Raw genomic sequence first — 24,846 nt, 5'->3', positions numbered from 1 at the left:
GCCCCTGATTTGACTTAGCTCTATAGTTCTGCAGTGTACAAAAAAGCATTATCAATAAACTCATATATTGGGAGGGGAGGGTACTCCTGGCAGTGTTATGAAACCATGAGGGACTGGGAATCAAACCAGGGTTTCCTCATGCAAAGGATGCACTGCGGCTCTTCAAGCCATCACCTCAGCCCTAAAATTGTATACTATTTTGTTTTGAAATTTTTTGTTTCTTTCTTTCTGGTTTTAGGATCACACCCAGGCTCTTTGCTCAAGATTTGCTCCCACAGATGCTTGGGAACCATGCAGTACTGAGAATAAAAACTGGGATTAACCCCTCACCACCCTTCCATTGAGCTATGAAAAAAAGCTGTGCTTTTGAAATTCCATCCATATAATTTTCAATTGAATACATGCACAAGTTTGTATATTCATCCAGCTAATGATCATTTTGCTTCCAGTTTTTCAGTTTTTCTGTTGCAAACTAAAGATTTTTTTTTGGTGTGTACATATGCTTCATTACTCCTGATTCAGTACATGTTCCATCCTTGAAAGCTCTTGGTATTTTTATGTTTTAATGTTAGCCATAATTCAAGGTGTTAAGTAACATACTATTATGTTGAAATTTTTTTCAGCTTGCTTATTTTTTTTATTAAATCACCATAAGATACACAATCTTGTACCCATTTTCTGGTGGGCTAGAGAGAGAGTACAGCAGTAAGGGCACTTACCTTGCACATAGCCAACCCAGATTTGATCCCTGGCATCCCAAATGGTTCCCAAGCCTACCAGGAGTGATTGCTAAGTGCAGAGCCAGAGCTAACCCCCGAGCACCACTAAGTGTGGCCCCAATTCAGAACAAAAGTCACCTGCCCATTTCTCAATTGCATTTTTAATTTTCTTGGTATTTGTTTTTTGAATATAACTCTTTACCAATATGTACTTTACAAACTTTTCAGACTGATTTATCTTGTTCTTTTATTATGGCTTTAAATGAGCAGAAGGTTTATGTTTTGGTGGCAGTCTATTTGTCAATTTTATTCTTTTTGTGTCATGAAAGTCTTAGTTTAAACTAGAAATTTTCGACTGTTTTTCCTTCTGTGCCAGTGGTTCCCAACCCCTCAACCCCCAGGGGCTTTGGAATGTTTGGGGAAGGGCATACATAGTAAGTAGCCTTAGGTGCAGTTGGGGATGCTTTCTCTTTGTTAGCTAATGGAACGTAAATTTTCAGGAAGGTTATGAGTGATTCGTTTTTATTTTCTTAAAAAATTGCCAACTAAGTCTGGGAACTTCTGTTCTAGGAACTTAGTTCTAATTTTCCTTGTTTTTGGTTCATTTCGAGGTAATAATTGTACTTTTTTTGCAAATTATCAATTAAGCTTTATGCTGAAACTACTATACTTGATTTGTTAAATGCATCAATCTCAAATACAATTCTAACTTTATAGTAGTATGTGTTTCTGTTAATGTTCATGTACATGCATACTTTTACAGAAAAGCATGGAAGTGTAGAGAATTGTCTTAAAATATTTTGTAGTTGTATGATTTGTCGATTCATTAGCATTTCTCCAGAGCAACTTTGTATTTTAGTAGGTATATCTTTTAAGAAGTTTTAAATAATCAGATTCATTGAACAGGTTACTTTGTGGGAGAGGATGGTTGGGTGGTTGAGATTATGCCTTTTGGTGCTTGGGGGACCATATTTGTGCCAGGGATTCAAGCCAGGGTCTCTCCTATCTTACCAGTCTTGAACACATTTTTTTAAAATCTGGTTATGTTCATGGTACTAGGGAATGTTCTCAGTATCTGAAAGCCTACCACTGACAGACTTTTATCCAATATTATCAAGGAGGAATCTTTAAAACAAAGGCCCAGCCAGACAGATCCTACAGTGGGTAGGTAGGACACTTGCCTAGCACTGATTACCAGCACTCCCAGGAGTGTTACCTGAGCACAGAGCCAGAATTATTAAGTCTTACCTCCAGGTTTGTCCTCACCCGAAAGACCAAGAAATAGTCCTGGAGCCAGAGAGATAGTACAGTGGGTAGGGCATTTGTGTTACACACTGCCAACTCTGGTTCAATCCCCAGCACCTATGTGGTCTGCGACCCACCAGAAGTCATCCCTACATGCAGAGCCAGGAAATGTATACTAAGTTTGAAATGTTGAATGCCAGATTAGGTTGTATGTGTGTGGAATGTCACAATGGATTTCTCTTTTAAATTGACCGTAGGCATTTGACTTCTATTATACATGACACAGAAACTTGATACTCTGAGAAGAAGTAAATTCAGATACTGAAGGATGGGACAAAAATTCAGAGAGACTGAGATGCCAGGATTTTAATTTGAACCTTATAGAAAGGGAACATTGCTTGTGACTTTTTGTTTGGGGAAAGGGTGGGCCATACCCGGTGATGCTCAGGAATCACTCATGGAAGGGCTCGGAGGACCGTGTGGCATGACAGAAATAGTGCCCAGATAGGCTGCATGCAAGGTAAATTCCATAACTGCTATACTACTGCTCTGGCCCCATGACTGAGCTTTTCAAGTTAAGAAAATGGTGACAACATCAGTAGAAAGAAACCATTTCTTGTGTATGGAGAATACATGAGTTACCTCACAAGGTGATATTTTTATATTGTGTGAGGTATTAATAATTAATAATTAAAATTTATGATAGACATAAGATTTAAAACTTTCGGTTTGAATTTCAAATCAAAAAATATTTGAAAACTGAAACCATTGGGCTATCTGAAATTCCTTGGTTAGATGACAACCCTGGAAACTTCGGCAAAATCAGAAGTTGGGGTTTCATAATGAAAGTGGAGACAGGACTATATTTTGAGTATTTAGACTTTCTAGAGCAATGTTGGGTAACCGTTTTTCTGTTGGGCCATTTGGACATTTATAACATCATTCTCAGGTAGATGGGCATGGGCAGCCATCAGGTAATATATGTCTATCCGATCATGTACCTAAACCAAACCAGAGCACATGATTTGTTGATCATTATATTCCTTATTCCTGTACACTTAATCACATTCAAGGTGCAGCTGAGATTCGAAGATTAAGAGATACCCAGTACTTCTGGTCAGAATATGATTAATACCATGATAAATGCTCTTTGCGAATTTGAAGGAAAACAGTTGTGTTCTTTGAGGATCATAAAATATTTGGGGGGTGGAGGGACACATTTTTTTAGCTAGATCCAAATGAATGCATTGAGGGGCTGAAGCAATAGCACAGCAGGTGGGCCATTTGCCTTGCACGTAGCCGACCAGCGTTCGATTCCCAGCATCCCATATGGTTCCTCCGAGCACTGCCAGGAGTAATTCCTGAGTGCATGAGCCGGGAGTAATCCCTGTGCATTGCCGGGGACCCAAAAAGCCCCCAAAAAGAAAAAAACCAAATGGATGCATTGAAATGTTTTATTCACTATAGATAGATTATTAGTTATAGTCTGAGGGGTAGGTGTCAAGGTGTTTTGTGTGTGTGGATAGATTTCTAAAATTCTACCATTCTGATGATCAGCGTCACTTTGTAAACTATATGATGCTTCAGTTTTATTTCTAATAGATTTCTTGAATGCCTACAATATAAAATAGCTCTATTCTGATTTTTGCATAAGTATGCCTTCCTGTACTTTCCATTTATTGACTATGAATATTTAACCTGTACAAAGTAGTGCAGAACTGTGGCTCATGGGTGATTGAACTTTACTAGTAGCTTTACTACTTTACTGCTGAACAACATCCTTAATCCCAGTTTGCTGCTGGGCAGGGCTTGCTCACCGGTTTGCAGTGTTTGTATATTTGCTGGCTGGGAGTCACACTCAGTTGAATTATACTCTCCAAAGGTCAATCTTCCTGACTGTGATGGCTCCCACATCTTGTAGTTTTGGTGCTTGCCATGGAATATGCCAGTAAAGCTGGAACTCACTTGGGTTTCCAAGGAATTCACAGAGAGCCACAGTTGCTTCAGAATCCAGCAACTGAGTTGCTAGGATCATGCTTGGGACACATGAAACTTAATAACTTAATGACTCTACACTTGGGAGATCAGCACTCTTAGCCCCTGTGCTATTCTTCCAGTCTCCTTTGGTTTTGTGATAACCAGGAATCACACAAGTGCCTGTTTGTGGTGCTAGTGCTTGCACAACTGGGTTTGGTGCAGTTAGAAGTCTCTTCTGGCTTTAAGGATCACAGAATGCAGAGCTGCCAGACACAAACAGTAGGATTGCCAGGATTGCACTAGTAACACCAGAAACAGAACTCAGTTTTAATTCCTAGCAGTTGTTAAAAACCACTAAACTATCCCTTCAGGGCAGGATACACACACACCCTATGCAGTACATATAATGCAGCATAAGAAATCTGGGCTTGTCAGCACACACACACACATTCTCTCTCACCCCATGCAGTACATATAATGCAGCATAAGAAATCTGGGCTTGTCAACACACACACTCACCCCATGCAGTACATATAATGCAGCATAAGAAATCTGGGCTTGTCAGCACGCACACACACACACACACTCACCCCATGCAGTACATATAATGCAGCATAAGAAATCTGGGCTTGTCAGCAAGACACAATATGGCTTTTTTCTGTATTTGTGTATGTCTTACTCCCCCTTTAGTGGGTATTAACAAATCCAGAAAATTTGGTAATTGATAAATAATTTTCATGAGCACTAGCATAGGTATGCTGCAGATATTATTCTAGGCAAGGGGGGAGGGATTTTAAGAAATGGGAATGTATGAAAGAATGTTGAAGATATAGTGAGATTTAAAATGTGTAGAAGAGTAGAATAATGGCCAAAATAAGACTGAAAATAGAGAGGGTAGATAATAGTCATGTTGGTATTTGGACATAAATCGGACTATGGGCTGGAGCGATAGCGCAGTGGGTAGGGCATTCGCCTTGCATGTGGCAGACCGGGATTTGATTCCTCCGCCCCTCTCGGAGAGCCTGGCAAGCTACCTGTGGCGTATTCAATATGCCAAAAACAGTAACAGGTCTCACAATGGAGATGTTACTGGTGCCCGCTCCAGCAAATCAGTGAGCAGCAGGATGACAGGGGCCAGAGAGATAGTGCAGAGGTTAAGGGGCTTTGTATTCAAACAACTCTGGTTCAATTCCTGGTACTTCTATGGGTGGCAGGGTTCCAGAGTACTACCTGATGTGACCTGAAGTAAATTAGGCAGATAATTTTGATCGTAAATTATTCATCTCACATTTTTTTTTATTGGACTGGAGTAATAGCACAGTGGGTAAGGCATTTGCCTTGCATGCGGCCGATCTGGGTTCGATTCCTCCATCCCTCTCAGAATGCCTGGCAAGCTACCGAGAGTATCCTGCCCGCATGGCAGAGCCTGGCTAGCTACCGTGGCATATTCGATATGCCAAAAACAGTAGCAAGTCTCCCAGTGGAGACGTTACTGGTGCCTACTCCAGCAAATCGATGAACAATGGATGACAGTGCTACAGTGCTTATAAAAAAAATGTAGGGGTTGGGGTTGGCTCTGTGATTTGCCACAGCCCTCTGTGGCAGGGCTCACTGGTGTTCAAGAGACATTGGGGTTCCAGATTTGGACTCAAGCCTACAAAACATGATGGTCTTTCTGATTTCACCTGTTTCTAAGGGGCATCTTTCTTAAAGATCTTCAGATCTTTAGCTTCTCTGGAAACCTCACATCCCTTTTTTACAGCTTCAAGTTCTTTACCTTACAGTGCTGCTTCCACAGATCCTGTGACCAACAGCAGTAAAAGACATCAAGCAGGGCATTTTACAAAACTTTGTCCAGGGGCAGAGATATACATAAGAATAATTTATTTTCAGTGAAAAGTTGCTTTAAATTTATGCTTGTTTTTCATGACCTTTGAAGAAAGTTCTTATAGTATAAATGTCTTATGGCTTCTAACTCATCCTTTCCCTGTGTGATTATTTAGATTCCAAATTCCCTGAAGGCTAGAGCCTTATTCTTGTTCACCAATTTAATCTATTTAACATAAATACCCATCTTGGTATTTGCTTCATTTTTGGAGAAAGATTGGAGGACACAAAACAAATGTAAACTAAAACTTTGGCTACTGAAGTTATTATTGATGTTTTTTATACGGTAATCATTATTTTGGAAATAGTAAAATTCCTTGAAGATATATAAAGAAGATACAAATCACTATTTTGAAATTAAGTATAATCTCTATAATTTGAGTGGTCTTCTGCCCCACTATTCAAAAATAAAACTGAACTCCAAGAATCCTAGGAGGTAATGATCACTAAGTGGAATGGCAGGCATCAGAGGCAGCACCTTGGACTCAAAATTCATGTCCCTGTATTGAAGAGGAGGCAAGAACAGAGATGGGGGATATGCATGCTACTGTTGCAGGTTACTAATAATAGGAGGTTACTAATAATATTTTGTTCTTGTAATTTTATTTTATTTATTTATTTATTTATTGCTTTTTGGGTCACACCCAGCGATGCTCAGGGGCTACTCCTGGCTTTGCACTCAGGAATTGCCCCTGGCAGTGCTTGGGGGACCATATGGGATGCTGGGGATCGAACCCGGGTCGGCTGCGTGCAAGGCAAACGCCCTACCCACTGTGCTATCACTCCGGCCCCATGTCCTTGTAATTTTAAAGTAATTTTCTTTATTCCCATTCCCATTTGTTTGTATAAGAATATTTACTTTGTGGAAGTTACAAAGATCTCTTTTTAATAGTTACTATTCTTGTGTTTATTCCCTTAGCATTTGACATTGTGCAGCAAAGAAATGGTTATGGAGAAGCCCAGTCCGCTGCTTGTAGGGCGGGAGTTTGTGAGGCAATATTATACTTTGCTGAATAAAGCTCCAGAATATTTACACAGGTAAATTTTAAATGGACTTTTTTTTATGACTTTCATTATACATATTGTCTTTTGTCTTTTCATTTCCTGACTCTTCTATTTTATATTAGATTTAAAAAACTTAGGACTCAGTCAACTAATAAGGGAGCCAGTCTATGACTGCAATCATAGGCTTAAACAGTCATTTAAGTTCTTAACATTTTTTCCCCCAGAGATAAAAATGAAATTGATTGTTGTGGACCAGAGCTAGTACAGTCAAGTCAGTATTAATATGTGTTCTGGATATATCTAAATTTTAAAAGGTATGACTTTTTGTAAGGATTAGGCTTTACCAAATTGTTGTACATACTAGCCAAGTGAGTTACGGAAAAAATACTGGTTTGTGTGGGAAAAGCTATTCAGAGGATTTGCATTATGACCAGGTGATTGATGAGCAGATACATGTATAGATGGCACTGTTTGGTCTTCAAGCACTGGCCAGCTGTGATTCATATAGATAACATTTTATACTTGAGGGCATATAAAAGCAGAGTTTAACTAATAGGACCTTTCATCTGAAATATAGTTATTTTATATTGTAGATAGTATATTTAAGCTTCTAGCTAATTGTAGTTTTTTCACAAGGGATTATTCATGTACTTATAAAGAGTAAAATTTACAGCACCAATTCCTTTTCTATACTTTAAAGCACATGTGACCAATTTCTCTATAAATGAGAACTTTATTGGTAAGTTTTCACTTGTTAACACTAAAAAAATCCTTTTCACATGCTTTTTTGTGAGTTCTAGTTATTCTCTTAGAATCCTAAATTCTTAGAAATTGGATTGTTAAGAATTTTGTAATTTCTGAGATTTGGGGGTTTTATGTTGTTGTTGTTGTTGTTTGTTTTAATTTTTGGATAACACCCAGTGATGCACAGGGGTTACTCCTGACTCTGCACTTAGGAATTACTCCTGGCAGTGCTTAGGATACCATATGGGATGCTGGGAATCGAACCTGGGTCGGCCGTGTGCAAGGCAAACACCCTACCTGCTAGGCTATCACTCCAGCTCCTCTAAGACTCTTCTTGCACACTTGTAGTCGAATTGTTCTCCAGAAAAATAATACTAATAATACTAAAAAATATACTCTTCTCAGTAATACATGAGGGCTGGAGTGATAGCACAGTGGTAGGGCGTTCGCCTTTCACACAGCCAACCCATGTTCGATTCCTCTGCCCCTCTCAGAGAGCCCAGCAAGCTACCGAGAGTATTGCGCCCGCACAGCAGAGCCTGGCAAGCTACCCATGGCGTATTCAATATGCCAAAAACAATAACAAGTCTCACAATGGAAATGTTATTGGTGCCCGCTCAAGCAAATCGATGAGTAACGGAATGACAGTGACAGTGACAGTAATACATGAGCCAAAGTAGTATAAATTTAAATACGAGTGGTGGTTAAAATTATGGCCTGTGATCCCAAACTGTTTTGGTCCCTGCTTTTAAATTGTCCCCCGCTCTTGATATAAGGCCTTATGGGGGAAGTTACTTAACCTCATTTGAACTTCAGTTTGCTCATTTAAATAACAGCATTATTTTATGTGGTTTTTAGAAGAGTGAAATGAAATCAGTATTATAGTGGCATGGAAAATACTCTTAGCGTATAATTTTTTTATATATATTTTGCTATAGGAGATGAGTTCTATTTATGAAAAACTGGTTTCGTTTTTAAAACCTTTTTATAAAGATATTTTAGTTAACTCAGAATATGCCAGAAAAAAAGAATATGCCAGAAAACCACTAGTGTATTATGTACTTAAGCATAGTTTAAAAATATTAGTAAGAAATTGGATGAAATTGTGTTAATTTTTTTTTAAGTTTTCTCTCAACTATTTCATTAGTTATAAATCTGTACTGTTTAAGCCATTGGAATTAGTAATCATTAGGAACTATGAATAGAAAGTCAAAAAATAGACAAAAATTGGAAGTCAGGTTGCTACAGCTTCAGTAAATAAAATGTGTTCTTAATCTCATTCTCATTTGACAAAAATCATGTAAGAACTAGATGAGACTAGTTAATGATTGAGTGCATACTTAGTATTCTACCATTACTTATTTAATTCTTAGGATAATTTAGGTATTCTGGTTCTGTTTTATGACCAAGGAAGCTAAATTTTAAAACCTTAGGTAATTTTTTTAAGATCATACAACTGATTATAGTACAGATCTAGACATGGAAACTTAGTCTTTCTGACAGCATGCCACTCTAAAACTTCCCTTGTTGGCTGACTACTAATCACTGCCATTGTTTTTCAGGTTTTATGGCAGGAATTCTTCCTATGTTCATGGTGGAGTAGATGCTAGTGGAAAGCCACAGGAGGCTGTTTATGGCCAAAATGTAAGTGTCAATTTCATTTTTTTTTTTCTTTGTGGGTCACACCCGGCGATGCACAGGGGTTACTCCGGACTCTGCACTCAGGAACCACTCCTGGCAGTGCTCAGGGGACCATATGGGATACTGGGAATCAAACCCAGGTCAGCCACGTGCAAGGCAAACGCCCTACCCGCTGTGCTATTACTCCTGTCCTTATCTTATATATTTGAGTGTTAGATAGAGACTTGAGAAAAACTTTCCTTATGCCTATGAATTTTTCTTGAATCTGATTATTATTTGTTTGTTTGGGGGCCACACTGGGCAGGTCTTAGTCCTGGCTCTATAGTCAGGAATCACTCATGGCAATGCCGGGGATCAAACCCAAGTTGGCTGCTATAACTATAATTTTTGTTTACAGTATTGGTCAGACGTGCTTTAATTTGCTGGCATTAATTTTATTTATTTTTGGTTTGGGGGCCAGTGGTGCTCAGGTGTTACTCCTGGGACTGCACTCAGATTACTCCTGTCAGGCATGGGGGACCATATGGGATCCTGGGGAGTGAACCCAGGCTGGCCACAATCACGGCAGGCCCGTTACCTGTTGTGCTATCTCTCCGGCCCCTTATCTTTACATTTTATAGGTAAAGTAGATGAGGCAATTTTTTATAGGTACATGGGATAAATCTTACACGCCAGGCACACACAGAAGTACATAACAATTTGTGACTTTGTAGAACATCTTTTCGTAGCTGGGGGTTTTGGGCCCTCAGGAAATTCCGGGGGGAGGGGGGGCCTGGGTAAAAAGTCACATAAATGAGGGGGATTATGGCATGAGACTAAAGATCCATCTAGTAGTCAAGGCTGCCATTGGAAGGAAGCAAAATTTGAAGGGACCAGTTTCAGAAAATGGTTTGAGAAAGACTGGTAGAGGGTTAACAGAACTGCAATTAGACTCTTGAGTTGTAGGATTTGATTTTACTAAAGGAACAAATAATGCACTGTAGCACTGTCGTCCCATTGTTTATCGATTTGCTCGAGCAGGCACCAGTAACATCTCCATTGTGAGACTTGTTGTTACTGTTTTTGGCATATCGAATACGCTACGGGTAGCTTGCTGGGCTCTCTGAGAGGGATGGAGGTATCGAACCTGGGTAGGCCACGTGCAAACGCCCTACCCACTGTGCTATCACTCCAGTCCAATGGGAGCAAATAATAAACTAGGAAAAGTGATTTCTGCAAACACAGTGAAGAAAGTTTACCAGTTAGGTTTATGACTAGTTAACACAAGAAAGATAATATAGGGGATAAGGCTCCTGCCTTGCGTATAGCCATCCTGGGTTCAATTCCCAGCACCTTTCATAACCCATCACCCAGCACTGCCTGGAGTAGAGTCCAGGTACCACTGGGTATGGCCCAAGAAACAAAAACGCAAACAGGGCTGTATAAAGCCAAGGTTACTGTCTTTTTAGTTTGTTTTTGTGCTGTAATCAGATTCAGGATCTCATACACGGAAGGTAGGTGTTATATCACCTGATTACTACATTTTGTGAGACAGACATCCATTTAATTTCTGGTATTAAGAGTTGACTTCTTGATAATGGTAGCTTAATAACACCAGCTTGGCCATAATGCATAGCCTGATAGAATGGATTCGAAAGGGCATAAAGAGTAAGCAATTTAGTATTGTAGTTTGTGAGAAAATTATTAAGAGGCTATATTGTTGTATAGGTAATGCAGCATCATAATATTTTGTTTTTCCTCCCCCATTCTAATAAAGGATATACACCACAAAGTATTATCTCTGAACTTCAGTGAATGCCATACTAAAATTCGTCATGTGGATGCTCATGCAACCTTGAGTGATGGAGTTGTTGTCCAGGTGATGGGTTTGCTGTCTAACAGTGGACAGCCAGAGAGAAAATTTATGCAAACCTTTGTTCTGGCTCCTGAAGTAAGTGCCTGTTTTACTTGATTTTATTTGATGTTTCAGTATCTGAAAGGTTTCTTAATAGGTTTAGAAACTATTCGAAAGATAGAACTTGGGACTTCATAATCCCTATATTTAGTTTCATTATTATTGTTGTTGTTGTTATTTGTTTTTGTTTGTTTTGTTGAGGGAGCGGGGTCACTCCCAATAATGCTTAGGGCTTTCTCCTGTCTCTACACTCAGGAGAAAACCTTGGCTCTGCTTGGGATGCTAGGGATCAAATCCGTCTCAGCTGAATACAAAGGTGCAACCAGCTGTACTATGTTCCAGTCCCTGAGATTTGTTTTGGTTTTTTATTTGGGCGCCATATTGGGTAGTGTTCAAAGGAGACTGTAAGGTGCTAGAGTGAACCTGAACCTCCTGCTTACAAATCATGTCTGTTGAGATCTTACCAGATCTATTTGTGGAAATTTTTATTGAACCTGTGTTTATATTTGAACTTCATGTACTTTTAAGTATTTAGAATTAAGATCATACTGATAGCTGCATATATAGTTATTAAGATTTTAGAATTATAGTCTGATATTTAGTAAGTCACAGATTACATTAACAAAACGGGGAATTCCACTTTAGTCTTGGCTTTCCTGTTAAATTCCATTTTTCCATAACATTAAATTGCAACAATGTTAGCCATGTAACTCTTAAATTTTTACTTTTTCTTTTGGGGCAACACCTGCCTGTGCTTAGTGTTTCTTCCTTGCTCTGGACTCAGAGATCACTTTTGACAGACTCAGATCTTTTTTTGCCTTTTGGGTCACACCCGGTGATGCACAGGGGTCACTCCTGGCTCATATACTCAGGAATTACCCCAGCGGTGCTCAGGGGACCATATGGGATGCTGGGATTCAAACCTGGGTCGGCTGCGTGCAAGGCAAACGCCCTATCCGCTGTGCTATCACTCCAGCCCCGACAGGCTCAGATCTTAACGGGGTTCAGTGGATCAGAGCCAGGTTGGGCATGTGCAAGGCAAGAATTATAACTGCTCTACTGTCTCTCCAGCTTCTAATTTAGTCTTTTTCTGTTGTTGAATTTATATATATTAACAATATTTGGGTGTTATTTTCCTATAGGGATCTGTTCCAAATAAATTTTATGTTCACAATGATATGTTTCGTTATGAAGATGAAGTGTTTGGTGATTCAGAACCAGAACTTGATGAAGGTGAGGTTACTTTGAAAAGGAAAGAGTTAGAATTCCTAAAATGAGAGAGAGAAGAGAGATGCCTGCCCTAGAGGCAGGCTGAGTTCGGGGTTGGCTTGAAGAGGTGGGAGGGAAACTGGGGAGACTGTGCTGGGAAGTTACATTGGTGGAAAAATGGGTTATTGGAACACTGTATGATTGAAATGCAATCATGAACAATTTTGTAATGCTCTATCTCATGATAATTTGAGAAAAAATTTTTTAAAGGGAAGGGTTTATGTCATATTAAATTCAGAAACGGAATTGCCTTCATTAAATCAAACCGTTTCCCCCTTTTTAAAAAAAGAAATAGATGCTTACTATATGCAGTCATAAAAATCATACACGAGTGAAAAATGTTCACTTTCATCTTCTATAGATAATGAAATGTTTGGTACCAATTAAAGATTTGATTCTCTAGTTACCAACTAACAACTTAGCTGTATTTGCAGGAGGTCACACATTCCTGTAACATCCAACGGTCCCAAATAGCAAAGCCTTTGGCACTGTGCTCCATTCATGTAGGTCTTACCGGCATTGAACCCATAGCATCACCCTTGTACCACCTTGAGCCAGCGAGCCATGTTACTTTCTACCCTTTCGTTTTCAGTAGAGTATAACAACTGCGCAGTTTCATCTTGCTATCAGTTTTTTTGTTTTTAGGTAAAGAAATTTTGAAATTGATTTGCCCAAGTTAGAAGTAAACATTTTTTTACTATCATTTTTTAAATGTCATTTTATGTCATTTTTTAAATATGTATGTATATATATTGTCAGAATCAGAAGATGAAGTTGAAGAGGAACAAGAAGAAAGGCAACCATCTCCAGAACCTGTGCAAGAAAATGCTAACAGTAGTTATTACGAAGCTCACCCTGTCACGTAAGAAGTGTTTGCAGAAGCTAAATTTGGTCTAAATTTAAGTATAGTTAAGCAACTTTTGGGTTGTTCCTAGAGTTATTGTTGGAAGTAAATTTTTTTATCAAGCCACCAGTCAGGCCAGTTTGAAAACGTATTACGTTTAAACAAATAAACCAGAAGTTTAGTGGGAAAGTTCTATTTAATTGAAGAATGAACATAATTTGACTCAAAACAGGATCATTATGCGCCTTTTATTTATTTTGGGTTACATCTGGCCGTGCTCACGTGCTACTCCCTGTGTGCTGCTGAAGGATTACTCAATGTTGCTGGGGGACTGTGCAGAGCTAGTCACTGAGCTGGAGGCTTAAGCCCAGGACTCCAGTATGCAAAGATTACACCCTGGCCCATAGAGCATCCCTGACTCAAGACAAGTTGTTTCTGTAAATTTGGCATGTTAATGGTGGGTATAAAAAATGCTCTGAGTATTAGTTCTTTCTTGAAATGTACACTGCCAAACCGCTTATGAAAAACAGGTTTGTCTATTGGGTTGAAGAAAATCATGCCTTTTATCATATTTGATTATTCATACTGAAGAAAAGATAAAAATATTTCATTGTAGTAATGGCATAGAGGAACCTTTGGAAGAATCCTCTCATGAACCTGAACCTGAACCAGAATCTGAAACAAAGGTTGAAGAGCTAAAACCCCAGGTGGAAGAAAAGAATTTGGAAGAGTTAGAGGAGAAGTCCACTTCTCCTCCTCCTGCTGAGCCTATTTCTCTGCCACAAGAACCACCAAAGGTTAGATCAAAAGAACTCTTTAGACCTCTAGCATCACATTTTTCACATTTGGTTCATTTATGAAGCATGGCCTTTGTTCTCTTGTATTGTTCAATAGATTTTGTATAGAAAAAACTGTGAAGTTTGTTTTGTTTGATTTATTCTTTTGTAATTCTGAGAAAATCCCGTTGTATTTCCCTCCCTCAAAAATACTTCTAAGTGTAATTGAAAATTTACTTTTGTTGTATGCAGTATTTAGAATCTTAATTGAATTTATTCAGTCCATGTTATAAAGTTTTATTCTGTATTTAACTCTCCAACACGGATACAACAGAAGTCATGCAGTTTCCCAACTTGAACAAGTTGGCTTATTATTAATTGAAAATTTATTTCTGGTTTAAATGGGAATAGTTTCCTTACTGTATCAGTTTAACCATCTTGGAAAGAAGAATGACACCGAGAGTGTATCATTGTTTAGCCTACCTAAAACATCTTCTATCTTTCTGTAAATTCGATGGATAAGTATATTTGGGTAGTGAGAAGCAGATTCCTTGTTCAATTTGTGAATGTCTGTAAAGTCTCTTAACTAGTACTACTCTTCTCTTTCCTCTCATTCCCCTCTCCCTTTACTTAACATCATCACACACCCTTTCTTCTCCCAAACAAAATTGGTTCTGTTAGGTTCAGATTTTTCTAGTATGTGTAGTTGTTAGTGGTTTTGTTTGCCACTTACTCATCTACTTATAGCTAGTAGGAACTTGCTCGTGGTTTTATTTAGTAGTTCAGACAAAACAGTCATAAATAATATTGCATAATGAGATTTTGAAATCTGGCACATAGACTGGCATGTGTGTGTGTGCCTTTCTTTTAGGACTCATCAAATATAGATCAATAGTTTAGAAATGAAAGAATATATATTTGGAAGTTTCCCTGTAGGAATGTTGGTGGTTTTCCATGATTAGTAGTCTAGGTTTGTTGCATTTCCTGCAGGCTTTCTCCTGGGCTTCAGTGACCAGTAAAAACCTGCCTCCTAGTGGTACTGTTTCTTCCTCTGGAATTCCACCCCATGTTAAAGCACCAGTCTCACAGGTAACCAATCTGTGAACACATTGGATTGTATCCTTGTTACATTGCCAATTGCTTATCCTTTTTATACTTTTTTAAATGAGTCAATCAGAAATTATGGATTAAATATACAAAGATTGTATTAAGTGTCCGTGCACCCACTTTAAATGCCAAATCTCCATTCATCATCTACTTAGGTGGTATTTGGGGTTTGGGTGTGTGAAATACAGATTAAGTTGGTTTTACACAAATATATATATGTATATATATACACACATATTTAATATATCTAACTTATCATTAAGAAGGCTTCTTAAAATAACCAAAATGTTTTTTTTTTAAGTTTTTTATTTAGCAAAAAATTATTCTACAAAAAAAAATTTGGAAAGGTGCACAAGGTAGTGTGATGTCATAAAGGAATCAGTTTTTTAAAACACACTGCCTAAGATGTCAGTCTGTAAGTGGTTCATACAGATTAATAGAAGCCTGTACCAACTTATGACTGTAGTGTTCACCTTATAACTGATTGTTCCAGTATTCTGCTTTTTGTCTGTTTGTCATCTTACCCATTTCAGAGCTTCTAGGAAACATTGAAAATAAGACACTTGCTGCATACAATTATTAGATATAAATTAGATTGAATGAAATTCTAATTAGGTTTATAGGCTTAGTTAGGGCTTGGTCAATTTTTTCCCCTAGATTTTGAGTCAAATTTGATTGCCCTAGAAAATTGACATGGAAAATGGTTAGTGCTGCTGTTTTGGTTATATATTTTACATACTCTAGTAAAAAGTCTTGTGGTTTCAAAAGTAGATAGTAATTATTATATAGGTTGAAGGGATTGGTATTGGTACACAGAATCAGTTACATCATAATAGGATCCATGACCTCATGATACCTGTTAAAGATATTCCAGTTAGATCACAAACCAGAATTTTATATCAATAAAATTTGCTAAGTAGTGCTTGTACTTCTCAAACCATCTGAAGACCTGCTTTGTGACTTCTGGCTTTTCTTTAGAAATACTAGTTTCTTACAAGGTTTGCATATATTTGAAATCCTTTTTACTGTCGGTTCATATCAGTTTTGGGCTGCATTTATTTTAAATTTGTTTCTGATTTAGACCTAAAAATAATTCATGCTCATTATGCTTTTTATGTGTTGTGCCAGGGTTTGTACAGAGTTCATTATATTCATTCTTATTAAATTCATATGAGGGTGGGTACTGTTAATATTCTATTTATAGATAGGAAAATTGAGTATATCTACCTTAGGTCAGTCAGATGAGATAACTACATCAACAGAAGGACTGAGCTTTAAATTGTTGCAGCTGAGAAACTAGACACTTGTTTTTGTTTTTGTTTTGTTTTGTTTTTTGGTAAGGGGTTATATATGTTTACATCACAAAAGAGTAGTGTATTTAGAATATACCTAAATTATATTGCATTTGATCTTATCCTTTTGTGGGAGTGGAAGGGTGGGTTTTTAAATTTAAGGCTAATCTTAAATTTAGGAGATTAGATTATTTCCCAACCTCACCATTACTAGAACACAAGTTTTAAACAGAATTAAAACTCTAAGGAACTTTATTATCTCTTTAGATATATTCAGAATGAATTGATGATTTTTCCACTTCATTTAATAACTCCTTCAGTTTTATTGATTCACTTTGATGTAATTATCTCAATAATATTTTGAGCATAGATTATTGGTGTGAAAGTTGCATTTATTTCTTTAGGCTACTACGAGGTAATCAGTAGTAGGTTAATTTCTTGCTGGACAATTTGGTTTGGAAATTAATTAGTTCTCTAAAGTAGCTTACGTTGAATGGAAAGATTGTTTATTATTAGTTGTGGCTATACCTTCTGTTATTTACTTGATTTGGTAGTTTCAGTTTGATTAGATAATTTGATTGTTCTTCAGTTGTGGAAATTTTTTTCATGGAGCCCACTTTTTTACTGCATGGAATTCACGAACCTGAAGTAGGGTATGGTGTATTTGCCATGTTATTTGTTGGAATAATTCTTTTTAATCATAATATTAAACCTGAAGAATCTTAAGTGCATAGTTGGCTTTGTTGTCATATTAATCGATTATTAAAAGGAATATTGTTTGTTTGTTTGTTTTCAATCATGGCATCAGATATCTACTAAAAATGAGTTTGCTGAAAATTATTTAAATTTTCTTAATTTTAAATCCTTAAAGGATAATGAACTTTACTATATTTTGGTACCTATTTTGTTACTTCTCTTTTTAAAATCTCCTTTGAAAAGTATTTGAATTAGTCACCAAGTTCTTCAATGATACTCAGATTAAAGAAGTTGATATATTTTCTAATTTTATTAATTTTCTAAAAATACAAGTTTAATCAAACTTTGAAGAATGGCTAACTTTTAAGTTTGTTTTACATTTGTATTGTAATTGAACTTGGTAGGCCCCTTTGGTAATTAGTGATTTTCAGGCATCTTGATTTGTGCCACTTATTATATGATATTATACTCCCAGTTGCAAATAAGTAGGAATAGTTTGAGGATGTCATTTACATCCTTTATCAGGTATATCAGGCATAGACATTTTCCTGCATTTGGGGAATTAAAAACAAATTTAATTGAACTAATAGTGAATGATTATATATAACCCAAATGTACTGGGTTCTTTGGGTGTAGAGAAATTACTTCTTAACATTGAGTCCTTATAGGAATTGATATATATAAATAAGTAATTGAAAAAACTGGGGCGTGTTGAATTTTTTTTTTAAACTAGCAAGATTATAGAACATAGGAAGCAACTTAGCATCTAGAGAGAATTGGAAAATCCACATTGAAGAAAACAATTTGAGTAAAGAGGAGTGTTAAAAACTTAGCGATAGAAGTTAATGTCTTTTGGTTACAGAATGAAAAATTATTAGTTTTTCCTTGCAAATTATAGTATTCTGGTCATATATAAATGATGAAAGGAGGTTTGAGACACTGCTGAGACAGTCTTTCAGTGCAGTTAGCCATAAAGACACATCTGAGTTTTTCTTGCTTGCTTGAGGCCTTAATATTTGTATCCTGCTGAGTGTTTTCAGTATCCTTTGATGGTGCAAATATTTTGTCTTTTCCTTTGGTTGTTACTATACTTTAGACTGAAGAAGTTACAAATACTTGAAATGCTTTTGTTTTATAGTAAAGAAAAGGTAATAGCAAGTGTTAATTTGTTATTTATGTGTTTAGTTCAGTTAGCAAAACTTTTAGAAAGCATCTTAAATTTAACTCCTCCACATGTCTCAGGTCATAGTTAAGGAAAATTATGTCAGTCCTTATACAAAAGTGCATACCTTACCCCAGAGGAAGAATTATAAGGTGCCACAGGATGTTTAAGCCATTTGAAATGTTTTGAAAGATACACACATTGGAGCTGGAGAGATAGTACAGGGTTAAAGCAGTTCCATCTGTGGTACCACATAGGGACCCCTGAGCACCTCCAGGTATGACCCAAACCTCTCCCCAAAAATCACCTTTCTGTTATTTTTTTCCTTTCTTTCCATACCTGAAAGGTATTTTTAGATACTAGAGCAATTTTTAGGATTGAGGGTAGAGATTAAAAGCTGTTTGAAGGGCAGCAATTCAACTAGTGAATCAGAAAGTTTGTCACATACTCGTCTTTTTAAGATAAAGATGATTTTTATTTTATATATGTATTTACATGGAGTGGCTCATCTCACATTTATGTGATTTTTTTTTGTAGCAGTACTACCTTTTACACTGTCTTATTGTGGATGTAATTATTTTTAAAATATGGTTATAAATATGGTTATAAAAAGCAGTTTATTGTGAGATACAGCCTTCAGAGAGAGAACCTATCCTACAGTCCTAGATTGGTACAGAATATCTTTATTAAAATCTTGTTTTTTACATACATAGGATATGCTTAAAGCAGTCTGAACCTTAATATACCAATATGCCTGCTGGTGACTCATTAGTAGTTTATTTTTCTCCTGTGGGATGTTTATAATGTGTTTTTTTTCCCTTGTATTTTAGCCAAGAGTTGAAGCTAAACCAGAAGTTCAATCTCAGCCACCCCGTGTGCGTGAACAACGACCTAGAGAACGGCCTGGTTTCCCTCCTAGAGGACCAAGACCAGGTAAGTTAGCCACCTCTATAGTTTTAGCATTTATCACGGAACAAGCTGGAATGGAAAAGACTAAAGTTGGAAAAATGATGTGTTTTATGCACAAATCCTTTTAGTACTAAATTATACTGTTAAGATATCTGGGCAAAACAACCTATTTTTAGGGGAGGATTAGTTGATATGCCAGAGACATGTATTTTGAAGCTGTAAACGATTTTGAGACAGATTTTATTGGTTATTGTCACTGGTTCTAAGAATTCAAAACCGAGCTGCCAATAACCTACTCTCTTACTTAGCACTCTTATCTCTTCACAGATAAACAATAAGCACACCATGATTCTTCTTATTTTGATTGTCTTAGGTATTAAGTAAGTTGCCATAATTTTTGACTTGTTTCCATTATTAGCTAATAAATGTAGCACTTCTATTTGAAGCCTATAAATACGTTTAGATTGCTTTTGGGGAAAGGTGGGAGATAGATACATAAGATTTGGAGTATGTGGTATTTCCCACAGAAGTAATTTTAGTTAGGCTAGTAAGCCAAAAGTCCTGGGATCTGGGGTTTTGTCCTAGCTTTTTACTACTGAGTTTGTGGCCTTAGGTGAGACCCTGAAATCATGAGGTTTTATTATGAAATTTTTCTTGTGTGATGCCTTGTCTCACTGTTCTTGGTCTTACTGGATAAGATTTTATATACACAAGCATACATGAGCACACCGATACATACATGGCTTTAAATGAGATAATACTATCATAAAATTTACTGTTTTGGCTATAATTTCATACAATGAAAGATCAAGTCATTTGTGAATGTAAAAATATTAAATATTAATTCAAATATACCTCATTATCTTTAAATCTTTTTGGTTCCTGGGCAGTGACATGAGTTTGGATAAGGAGGAAAGCCTCTGCTACTAATACTTCTTAATTATCAGACCAGTAGAACCTAAAGAAGGGATGGTAGCAACCTAGTCGATACTCTTCACTTGATAGTGTCATGTTTTCTCACTAACCTACTAATAATAGGCACTTCCACCTGTTCAAGAAGCTCACTGTCTTATTAAACTAAAACAGGAATGTTGCTGTTTTGTGGTTTTTGTTGGATTCATTGCTCTAAGTTTTGGAAGATGTTGTACATTTTAATATCTGCTCTATTCCTTTTTCTCAGGCAGAGGAGATATTGAACAGAATGAATCTGACAACCGTAGAATAATTCGCTATCCAGACAGTCATCAACTTTTTGTTGGTAACTTACCACATGATATTGATGAAAATGAACTGAAAGAATTCTTCATGAGTAAGTGGTTTATTTTGCCCTTTTTTGCTTGGTTGTTTTGTTTTGGGGCCCCGCCTGACTTTGTGCTCAGGGATTACTCTTGAGAAGGTTTCTGGGAACCCCGCATTGCTGGGAATATAACTGGGGTTGGCTATGTGCAAGGCAAACACCTTAACCCCTGTATTACCCCTACTATTTATTTATTTATTTATTTATTTATTTGCTTTTTGGGTCACACCCGGCGATACACAGGGGTCACTCCTGGCTCTGCACTCAGGAATTAAACCCCTGGCAGTGCTCAGGGGACCATATGGGATGCTGGGATTCGAACCCGGGTCGGTCACGTACAAAGCAGATGCCCTACCCGCTGTACTATCACTCCAGCCCCACCCCTACTCTTTTTAAAGTAAGCAGGAAAACATGAGTATTATTACAGTACAAATACAATTTTTTTAATCCAATCTTTACACTTGCTCTTGAGACCCATGTTCTCCCTTGAATCTTGCTTGTTTACCTTTGTTTCTGTGACTTTCTCCATTTGGGAAGCCTGTATTCTCTCTTAAACACATATTTTTCTCTTTCCTCTCACATCTTTCTAAGTAAGTTTCATTCAATAAAAGCTGTCTTGCTTCACTTAAAAAAAAAAAAACCAAAACCTTAAAAAGCACTTTGCCTGCATTACATATATATCCATAACAGTCACTAATCAGAAAATAGTAAAAGAATGCTGTTATTTGGTGTTAACTGTTCCAGTATAAATTAAGAGAAAGAACTGGAAAATAGTCTTAAGTTTAGAGGTAATACCTGACAAATGCAAGTGAAAAGGGGAAAGAATGAAGAATGCATTGAGGCTAGCAAAAGGCATCTTAGGTAAAATGGCATGTATGATTGTCCCTTGGTTGACACTAGTTATAGCAGAATGATTGCAGTTTTAATTTTGAAATGAATCAGGATTGTTATTCAGTTGAAACAATAGGCATTAAAATGGTCTGTTAAAGTATTTAACCCCTTGTGCAATATATATTTTCACAGGTTTTGGAAACGTTGTGGAACTTCGCATCAATACCAAGGGTGTTGGGGGAAAGCTTCCAAATTTTGGTTTTGTGGTTTTTGATGACTCTGAACCAGTTCAGAGAATCTTAATTGCAAAAGTAAGTGACTTATAGGGTTAATTATTCAAGTCTTTGTTAATCCATATATATCGTTTTAATTTGGTACTTTTTAAGCCATAGAAATTATTTTTAATGCTCAATCTAGTTCATTATGAAATGGTATTTATGCAAAGGATAAAGACATGTGGTAGTATTTCTAAATTCTGGAGTTTGGGTTATTTTAAATTATTTGCTGTGATGGGAAAAGTTGACATAAGGATAATTTCTTAAAAGTTTGTTTCTTAGGATTATTTTTACATATGCAAGGAAATACTTTACTATTGCTGCCTAACATACCCATATCAATCCTTTTTTTCCCCTAAAGCCCATTATGTTTCGAGGGGAGGTACGTTTAAATGTGGAAGAGAAAAAAACAAGAGCAGCAAGAGAACGAGAAACCAGAGGTGGTGGTGATGATCGCAGGGATATTAGGCGCAGCGATCGAGGTCCTGGAGGTCCACGTGGAATCGTGGGTGGTGGAATGATGCGTGACCGAGATGGAAGAGGTCCTCCTCCAAGAGGTGGCATGGCACAGAAACTTGGCTCTGGAAGAGGAACCGGACAAATGGAAGGCCGCTTCACAGGACAGCGTCGCTGAAGTTCCACTGTTGACAGTCTTGGCAGTGGTACATTATTCATCGTGTTTGCATTCTTGTTAATTTTTTTTGGCTTTGGAATGTGACACAGCCTTTTTGATCATTTCTTTGATGTGAAAAGCATCTTTTGGTTATCAGTTAAATTGAGGTGGACATTATTTCCCCAATTTCACAACAGGATTCGCTTTAATTTATAATCTAGACTTGGAGAATTAAGGACTGATAAATGACCACATCTTAAATATCAACAAAATGAGGACTTAAAAGGACATGCCCAACTGAATTCAGGTCCTTTGAGTCAAAAAATCCTCTGCTGCACATTTTGTTTAAGTGTTACTGTTTCTGCCTATTAATGTTGGAAACAAATAGTGCAATTTGTGCAATTGGAGTATCTTGCCTTTTTTCTTGACTCCCCCCAAAACATAAACCAACAGAAACTTGTTATGCACTCATCAGAATGCACTAATGAGTACTCTGAACTCATTAACTTTGACATCTTCAAAGGAGGCAACAGGGGAAATATTTTTTCATCTTTTTTTCCAGTAGAGAATAGTTTGTGAAATGATGAGGGCATTTTATCTGCTTGCTGTGACCAGCGTATGTACACATAAACCTTAACAAGACTACAGGTATATTCCAGAAGGAAATCATTTAGTTACGAACTCAATAACAAAAATCAGAACTTCAAAGGCTGTGGTCTTGAATATTAGACCGGATTTAATAGCTCCACATCTTAAGATTTTTCTACCTGCCCCTCTTCAGTACAGGGATGGCTGGCTGCTCAACACACTCCTCCTCCCCCTTCCTTTCTTTAAGCTGTGTACAGTGAAAATTGTCTTTACTGTATTTTTGTTCTCTGGTAATGTAATAAGCATGATGGTGCCTTCTACTAATACATCATTCCAGTCTTGCTGGTAATTTTGTACAGTATAGTGTATGAATTGCTGTGCTGCGAAGCCAAACAGCTGCAAAATGTTGAAAAATCATTGAAGTGTATAAAAATTGCAGTATCTTTAAAATCAGTAAAGTTGACTAGCATATTATTTACCTTGTTCTTCCGTTAAAAATTTTGTGTTCTTTGTGGGAGGAAGTCTTGTGTTGGGGAGGGGTGGAGAGGGAAGGAGGAAGTCAGTTATTTGAAGTAAGTCTCTTGTTGACTCTTCTCTTAGCATAAATGTGAACGTTGAAGCGTATCACTTGAGAGGTGCTTAGAAAAGTCACTCAATTTGATGTACGTTTTTAGTGGTTTTTAAGCAGTCAGAATTCATAAACAGCAAGTAAACCTGAAATGAGGATACTGCAATTTTCAGAGAAAAGAGTAGCAGTTCTTAAGTGTTTGCATTTTCTATTTGGGGGGCAGGGAACTGTCATTCATTTTGCACAATTCTTGAACTGATGTCAGCACCCGAGTGGCTCTGAATTTAAGTCTGGGACGACATCTTTTATTTTTACATGAATCTCTAAAAACAATTCTGTGAGCAAGGTTTGTAGCTGCTGGATTATTGTGTGTCTTACAGCAAGTTCAAGTAAACTGAAACTATGGCAAAGGATATCCAATTTTATGCTTGAAGCATTCAGTACATACTGCTATCTAATGTTTCAGGCTCCTAGTGGGGTAAATAAGTGTGACCACTTAAAGCTGCTTGTTAACATGGAAGACTTCTCCATTCTTAGTAAAAACAAACAAAAAAATGCACTTGACATAGTAGCAAACTGATTCTGAATTATGAAACTGTTTGCTATGTAGTAAACCTAATGATAATGATGCACATATTTTGTTTCTCCATATACTGGGCAATATTAGTAAATTTAATGTTTCTTCCCGCCCCTCCCCCCTTTGATTGAGGTCTTCCATGTTGAGGAAAAGTCTTGCACTATTTGCATATATTTTGGGGACTCCGATTTCTCATAGTTTCCACTTTGGCGGGTTTAAGGATTTTTCCTATTTGGAACAGTTTTACGCTTCCTAATGTATAGTACTTGAAGTTCTTATCAGAAAATTACTTTTGAGTTTTAAACCTTTATGCAAGCTACTTTTAAACAAGTAGTTTATTGTCAGTGTTTTTCTGTTTCGTTTTTTAAAGTTTTTTGTTTTTATATTTTTCCTCTTATGTTACTTATTTCCTTTTTTTAAAACGTGTGTGTGTATGTATACATATATACACATGTATAAATATTCAGTCCGGAATATTGCCCACCAAAATTTATGACAAAAATGTTAAGTGTGATCGGAAATTAGAGCAAAGAGCCATTCAGCTTCAGTCTTTACCACAAATAATACATGGAAACATCATATGGAGAAGTTTACATGGTGATTGTTCACCTGCAGTACTGTGGACTTTTAACATTCTGTCCCCTTTTCAGTGAAACAAAGTGAAAAATTCATCTACCATTACTGTTATTTGCTGAATTTTTTTGATGGTAATATTCTATTCTTATGACACTATTGCAACCAAATTGGCTTTACCATCTTGGCTTTAGTAGGTTTAGAAGACAATGGATTACCATCTTTATTGCTGTAATGTGTTAAGCATTATATGCTAGTAGAATCTAGTTTAATTGTTTCAGGTGGAAAGTATTCTTTGAGTTTCCATTTTGAATGTGTTTGGACTAAACAAACAATAAACTACTGATGTCTGCAGCA

The 24,846-nt window shown here is 36.9% G+C and overlaps 1 protein-coding gene across 7 annotated transcripts in view; it reads left to right on the top strand.

Moving 5' to 3' along the window:
- The window catches only part of G3BP2 (G3BP stress granule assembly factor 2), an 82,464-nt gene extending 57,618 nt beyond the window's left edge, over positions 1-24,846 (top strand). For 6 of the 7 annotated variants that reach the window (XM_055140399.1, XM_055140396.1, XM_055140394.1 and 3 more), the window contains 11 exons: positions 6,748-6,866; positions 9,140-9,221; positions 10,975-11,148; positions 12,255-12,345; positions 13,141-13,243; positions 13,842-14,022; positions 14,992-15,090; positions 19,089-19,191; positions 20,348-20,476; positions 21,488-21,606; positions 21,932-24,846. In XM_055140399.1, the coding sequence (XP_054996374.1) occupies positions 6,772-6,866; positions 9,140-9,221; positions 10,975-11,148; positions 12,255-12,345; positions 13,141-13,243; positions 13,842-14,022; positions 14,992-15,090; positions 19,089-19,191; positions 20,348-20,476; positions 21,488-21,606; positions 21,932-22,204 (1,449 nt within the window). In that variant the 5' untranslated portion in view covers positions 6,748-6,771 and the 3' untranslated portion in view covers positions 22,205-24,846. The remainder of the gene's footprint in view (positions 1-6,747; positions 6,867-9,139; positions 9,222-10,974; positions 11,149-12,254; positions 12,346-13,140; positions 13,244-13,841; positions 14,023-14,991; positions 15,091-19,088; positions 19,192-20,347; positions 20,477-21,487; positions 21,607-21,931) is intronic. The other variant, XM_055140400.1, reaches the window with a different exon arrangement.

Source organism: Sorex araneus, chromosome 5 (assembly GCF_027595985.1).
Source record: "Sorex araneus isolate mSorAra2 chromosome 5, mSorAra2.pri, whole genome shotgun sequence".
In the NCBI taxonomy this organism is placed as follows: Eukaryota; Metazoa; Chordata; class Mammalia; order Eulipotyphla; family Soricidae; genus Sorex; species Sorex araneus.
The sequence above is the reverse complement of the archived record's forward strand: the minus strand, read 5'-3'. Positions and strand labels throughout refer to the sequence as shown.